A 6,985-nucleotide genomic window follows, 5' to 3' on the forward strand; every position below is an offset into this window, starting at 1 on the left:
AATATTTTCTTTACACTGGCCACCCACAAGAGCCATTTTCCTCATAAGTTCTCCCAAAAGTCACTCAGAGGAAGCTGCATCCAGGTTTCCAAGAGTTCCTGCAGAAAGAGCCACAAACTCCTCAGAGGAGAGAACCATGCTGTTGTCAATGGCACTTGGGGTCAGACAACAGTGCCCTGAAATCACTGTGCAAAATAATGTTGCAATCTGGATAATAAAATTGTTAGAGAGATGACTCTGCCCCAATTAAGGTGCTAACGAGACTAAATCCAAAGTGGATTTTATTGAACAGTAAATGTGAGGTAGAGAGAGATGGAAAGAAGAAAGAAAAAGAGGAGAGAGCAAGGGAGTGACAGGGACAGAAATCTCCCCTGGGTCAGGGCAAGTGTGACATTGTCCCCTGTGTGTGTGGCCTTCCCAGGGTGGGGGTTTTACACCTGAGCCAGTTTGGGTAAGGGGGGTGGTGTTCACCCCCCACCCCAAGCAGGGATTGCCTCACTGTTTCCGGTTACAATGTCAGATGTAACCAAAAGTGTTTTCAGTCCCCATCTCCATAAACTGTTATCAACAGGTGGGGCAGTGTTCTTTATCTCTTCCAAGGCTCAGCCCTGATAACACCCTCCAGGGGCCATCTTCTCTTAATGGGCCATTGAGTGTCACTGCAGGACTGATAAAATTCCATCATCCCATTGTGGGATGCTCCACCCAGGGGGAGGAACCAAGCATTCCTGCCTGGATATAATCTCACCCTTGCAACACCAGGACCACCTTGCCTACTGGATTCCCAGAGGACAAGAGCTCCATAACCACCACCAAACCTTCAGAGGAAGACCAGGATCACGGCTTTGACAGAATCACGTTCATCACTCCAGCTGGACTGCAGCCACCATTTCATCAGCCTGCTACCACCACCCTGACCAACGGGGTGTCAGGTTATATCCTGACTCTGTCAGATTAAGCCAGTGTTTCTGTATCATTGTTTGGATCTTAATTTTCTTACTCAATTGTCATTCTGGCTTAAAAGTCTCCCCCTGGTTTGCCTTCAAACCAATACAAAACTCACTGTGCTCATCCCTTGTTTCCTTCCAAAACAGGATTTCCCATACCCAAACGTTTTCCAGATGGACGAGAAGGTTGCGAGGAAGAGGAAGATGCCCTGGGACACTGAGGCAGGTGAGGAGGAAGTCAGTGCCCCTTTCCCCCTCTCTCCTGCTCCATCTCGCAGCCCAGCCTGGCCCCCGGCTGCAGGACAGCCCCGCTGCCGATGCCCTCCTGCCGGGGATCCTCTGGGGGGATCTCCTTGTCCTTCCCTGTGGCATGGAGGCTAATCCCATCCTCTCCTTGTCCTTCCTCCCCCAGAGCAGGAGCTGAGGATGGAGACCAGGAAAGACAAATCCCTGCAGCAGAACCTCATGGAAGAGGCCATTTTGAGCAACTCCACAGCGCAAGAATCCAACAGGGAGGAAAATCCCTGGAGATCTCACAGGAGGAGGGGCTGCAAGCCCAGCCCGGGATGCTCTGAGGAGGAAAGACCCACTCTGGGCCAGGAAGGTGGGCAGAGCTTCAGCCAGAGCTCGGAGCTGGTGGTCCCTGAGCAGCTTCCTGATGGGGAGAGGCCCTACAAGTGTTTGGAGTGTGGGAAGAGCTTCAGCCAGAGCGAAAATCTGAAACGACACCAGATGATCCACACAGGGGAATGGGCCTACGAGTGTGGGGAGTGTGGGAAGGGATTCAGCTGCAACTCCCACCTTGTCAGGCACTTACACATCCACACTGGGGAGAGGCCCTACAAGTGTGGGGAGTGTGGGAAGGGATTCAGTTCCAACTCTCACCTTGTCAGCCACCAATGCATCCACACTGGGGAGAGGCCCTACGAGTATGGGGAATGTGGGAAGGGCTTCAGATGGAGCTTCGACCTCATCATCCACCAACGCATCCACACTGGGGAAAGGCCCTACGAGTGTCCCAAGTGTTGTAAGAGTTTTCAGACCAGCTCCAATCTCCTTGTACACCAGCGCATTCACACGGATGAGAGGCCCTTCCGCTGCCCTGACTGCAGGAAGGGCTTCAAGCGGAACTCCCACCTCATCAGGCACCACCAGATCCACACCGGGGACAGGTCCTACATATGTCCCACTTGTGGGAAGAGGTTTCAGAGCAGCTCAAATCTCCTCCTGCATGAGCGGATTCACACTGAGGAGAGACGCTTCCTCTGCCCCGACTGTGGCAAGGGCTTCAAGCACAACTCCCATCTTGTCAGCCACCAACGCATCCACACTGGGGAGAGGCCATACTTGTGTCCCCAGTGTGGGAAGAACTTCACCCGGAGCTCTCACTTGACCAAACACCAACGGAGCCACCAGTAAGGGAAGTCCTGAAAATGCCCCAGCTTCAGGAAGAGCTTTGTGCACTGCTCCAGCTTCATCCCCCATTGGAGGAGAACCTGTTGGGAAGAGCCCTGGTGATCCATGTTCCCTGTGATCCATGCTGGGAACACACCTGTCCCTTTTCCTGCCCCTGCCAATGACCTTATGTGGGATTGAAGGACATGAGGGTCTGGCCATGGCCCTGTCACTACATTCACTCCCACCTCAAGTCATTGCCAGGGGCAGGAAAGGGACTCTGTCTTTCCCTGAGGAGAAGGGTGTCCTTTCCATGCAGGAGGAAACACGTGGCCAGGAAGATACAAGTGATGGTGATGTAGTTTTCCCTGTAACTAGTTTTTCTTATCCCTTCTGTTGTCAATATTTTTTCTGTTCCTGTTTGTTCTTCATCTTGTTGCTGTTCCCAGTAAATTGTTCTTATTCCAGCCTGGAATCTTTGCCTTTTGTGCTTTCCATGGTAAGTGGGAGGGCAACAAATGGCAGGGCGGTTTTAGCAGGAGCAGGAAATTGAGGAATCCCATTCCTGAACCCCGGCCTGTGGAAACCGAGCATCCCAGCTGGTGCCAGCCCTGGTAGCTAAGGCAGCAGCCTTGGGAGCGGGTCCCTGGCTGGGGCTGAGGGAACCTCTTCACTCTGGTGCCCAGGGACAGGAGTGGAGGGAGCGGCTGCAGCTGAGTCGGGGCAGGCTTAGGTTGGATCTCAGGAAAAGGTTTTTGCCCAGAGGCTGCTGGGGCACTGCCCAGGCTCCCCAGGGAAGGGTCCCAGCTCCAGGGCTCTCTGAGCTCCAGCAGCGTTTGGACAGCGCTGCCAGGCCCAGGCTGGCAGTGTTGGGGTGTCCTGTGCAGGGCCAGCAGTTGGACTCGAGGATCCTGATGGGTCCCTCCCAGCTCAGCCAATTCTGTGGTTCTGGGATTCATGAGCCTGGGGATGGGAGTGCCAATGGTTGCCATGGTAACGGTCTCCAGGCCTGAGCTGGTGTCCATGGCAACCACCCCTGGCATGGGGTCTCCATGGAGCTGCCCAGGGACTGACCATAGCAACAGGGGCTGGGGATGGTTGCCATGGGAACTGACCATAGCAACAGGGATTCCTGTTGATGGTTGCATTCTATGGATGAGATTTGTCACAGGTCCTCAGAGGGTTCCATGGGGACTTTCCAAGAGTCTCCAGGCTGTTCAAGAGCTGGAATGTCGCACACAGAGACAGGGGCTCCATGGAGACCTCCCAAGGGTTTCTGGGGATGGCAAAGAGCCGTGTGGTCAGAGGCAGTCACAGCCATTCCATGGTGACATCCCAGGAAACCTTGGGCTGCAAAGGCACTGATCTGTCACAGGCACTCACGGGGGCTCCACAGTGACATCCCAGGAGTCCCCAGGCTGCCAAAGATCCAGGATGTCACACACACTCCTGTCATGTGCAGAGTGGGAGCTTCATGCAAAAGCTTTATTTCATTATTGGAGAAACTCCTGCTGAGTCATGAGATGGAAAAATGACACCCAACAGCCACCATGGATCCTCAAACCCCTGCAGGGCCTCCAGACTTCTAAAATTCCTTTTAAGAGAAGAGACTGGGAGTGAATGAATCCACACCCAGCCCCAGAATTTGTCAAAGGTTTATGTATAAATGACTGGACAGGTAGAATTGAACAATTTGTCAATGCAATTTTTCCTACAGGATTAATGATGGAATACCAGATATATTTATATAAATACAATCAGATCATGACTAGACAGTAAGCTCTTAACCAGAGTTATTTACTCCACACTCCAGAATCTATAACAATTATAGGATATTCTGCTCTAGGAAGCAATTTTGAAGTCAGCAGGGCCTTGCTGGAGTGGTTTGAGCCCATTGCAGGCAGAGCCTCCTGCTCCAGCAGGAACTGCCTTTCCTGTGCCAGGAGCAGGGCAGGTCCCGCTGCAGGAACAGCCCCAGGCCAGCCCCAGCACAGGGAAGGCCTCGGGCACAAGGGCAGAGTGCCGTGCTGGGAGCTGTGCCAGGGACAGCCCGAGGCACCAAAGGCACCTTGGCAGCAGCAGCTGCTTGCAGGGCATGGCCAGAAGCCTCCCTTGCAACCCGGCCTGGTGGCCAGCGCTGCAGAGCTGCTGCCTCAGGGCTCATTTCTGGATGGGCTCTGAAAAGCCACTTCTGCTCCAGGAGCCTGACTGGGAAGCCATTGGTCCAGCACCTTGGAGGCAAGATATAAACAACATAACTCTTCATGCCAGCAGAGACAAGGCAGGGGCAGAGGAAAGGGGAGAGCCAGGCCCAGGGGACAGGGCTGCCATGGTGATGGCTGTGAGGTCACTGCCCTGCAGCAGCCTGGCTGCCCTCAGCAGACATTCTGGCCAGAATTGTTGTGAGGGCACCCAGCACATCTGAGAACCCACAAACAGGAATTCCATCCTTGGGGAGGGGATTTCACTGGGTCAGGTTGCACACACTCCCTGATTTTGGAGCATTCTTGGGATGGGGAATACATCTCACTGGAAAAACATTTGCCATTTTGTGCCACTGTCATAATTATAAAATATTTCGTCCTTCTAGCAAATGTAAATCCACCCTCATTCAGTTTAAAGATATTGATCCTTGTTCTGTCACTGCAAGATTTTGCAGAAAATAACTTTGACTGTTTTTACATTTTCACAGACCTCGTAGAGGATCCAAAAATCTCCCAAGATGGCATAACCAGCAGGTAGAGGCTGCAGGCTCTGGGGTCAGTGATATGGTGATTGAGGACAGAACAGGAGTAGCCTGGGAGGGATTGGAGGGTGACTTCAGAGAGGATGTAGATTTTCTTCCTTGTATAAAACAGTGAGAAAAAGAAATAATGGCACCAAGGACAGCTGGGGAGGCACAGACTGGACACCAGAAGAAAGGAATTTCCCTCCCAGGGCAGGGCTGTGGTGCAACACGTCCCCAGCAGGAGCCTGGAGCAGCTCGGGGCTTTGTGTGGCCAGGCAGGGGCAGCAGGAGGCAGAGCTGCCAGCAAAGGAAGGGCCAGCGAGGTGGGGCAGCCGGGGGTGACGACAGCCTGCAGGGACAGAGGCGCAGGGCAGGGACACCATGGGACAGCCTGGGCTGCAGAGGGCTCAGGGATGTGCAGCAGCTGCAAGGCCCTGACAGAGCCAACCTGTGCAGCCCTTTGGCCATGGCTGCTGGCCCTGGGCCTGAGGCCACCAGGGGACAAGTGACCCTTGCAGCCCTGGGGCCTCAGTGCCTCCTTGTCCCTGCTCAGCAGCCTGGCAGGGGCCGCCCCATGGTCCTGCTCTTAGCACTGCACATCCCCACATGCCAGTGCCCATCCCGGGAAGAGCCCTGAGCAATAAGGGAGGGACAGGATCTGCCTTGCCAGGGGCTGGGGCTCAGGCCTGGGCCCTTTGCATTCCTGAAACACATCCAGGTTTGCTCAGCACCAGAGACACCTTTCCCTTGCTTGTCCCCAGCTCTCATCAGTGCCTCCAGTGTTCTGCTCTGACTGGAACCTGGGGACACTTTCTCAGTCGTGTCCCTCAGTGGGACCCATTAAAACTTCAAGAAACTTTGGAGTTTTAATTTAAGTTTGAGTTCTTGAGAAGTCCAGGCAGACTCTTGAATATAGACAATTTCGTAAGTTCAACTGCAAGTACAGCCATTTCTGCATAGATAAGAAGGATGGTTCTTTTCCATAGGAAGGAAAGCCCAGAGACCAAGTGTTTCAAAAGCAGGTGAGAGGCAGCCCGCGTGTTTCAAATGAGTTCAAGGGCAGCTAGACTTTTCTGCCCTGGCTGCCTTCACTTGGTATCATCCTTGGATGTACGGAATTTTGGACGTGGAATCCCAGTTTTGGCCATGGGTATCTAGACAGGATGAACGACTTTTTCCTATAGGAAAAAGAAGTGAGAAGTCCAAGTGTCCTTGAAGATGGGAGGTGTCCACCCTTAGGCTAAACCAGCCAAACCTTGGCACCTTTGGTCTATGGGCTATCCTTGGACACAGGGCATTTTGGAAGTGGAATCTCAATTTTGGCTATGGGCACCTGGACAGGAAGATGAGTTCTTTTCATTAGGAAGGAAAGCACAGACCCCCAGTGTTTCAGAGGCAGATGAGTGCTGCCACTCAGGAAGCCAAGATCCGCCAGACTTGTCTCAAACCTGTCTTGGCAGCTTTTCTCTGGGAGCTTGTCTTGGTTAGACAAGACAGGAGTCTGTGAAAGAGGGCAAAGCCTCCTGTGCAATGGAGAACGGCAAACCCCCCTCCCTCTGAATTACGAGGATCTTTAAATTAAAAGGCTCTCAGGCAAAGATATGGGAGTGGGAGTAACAATTCTTTACTAGGAGAAAACTAGACAACAATTTAAAAAGGAAAATGCAATCGGTACAAACAAAACTAGTGAAAGAAAAAGTCTAGAACCTGAGGAATGCCAGTATCAGGTTTTGCTGGGACAATTGCTTTCCCTTGCAATAGTTGATGAGTTGCAGCTGAAGTGGTGATCTTTAGAAGGGTATAATTTTCCTCTGAAGATCTGGTGGCAGTGGGGGCCGGTCTTCCTCTGCGCCGGGGTTGCCTCTGAGCTCCGCTGCCGTCGCCTCTGCGCGCGCCGGCTGCTTCGCTGCGGGTG

The 6,985-nt window shown here is 53.0% G+C and overlaps 1 protein-coding gene across 1 annotated transcript; it reads left to right on the top strand.

Moving 5' to 3' along the window:
- Positions 1–598: 598 nt before the first annotated feature.
- Positions 599–2,588, top strand: LOC144246546 (uncharacterized). The gene has a single exon (XM_085588396.1). It carries the CDS (start codon positions 1,374–1,376, stop codon positions 2,364–2,366), a length of 993 nt encoding a protein of 330 aa, XP_085444522.1. The 5' UTR covers positions 599–1,373; the 3' UTR covers positions 2,367–2,588.
- Positions 2,589–6,985: the final 4,397 nt, after the last annotated feature.

Source organism: Lonchura striata, chromosome 10, assembly GCF_050655825.1.
Source record: "Lonchura striata isolate lonStrDom1 chromosome 10, ASM5065582v1, whole genome shotgun sequence".
Lineage (NCBI taxonomy): Eukaryota > Metazoa > Chordata > Aves > Passeriformes > Estrildidae > Lonchura > Lonchura striata.

Coding starts and splice junctions, on each gene's coding strand:
- LOC144246546 (XM_085588396.1), top strand. CDS start 1,374: ATGGAGACCAGGAAAGACAAATCCCTGCAGCAGAACCTCATGGAAGAG.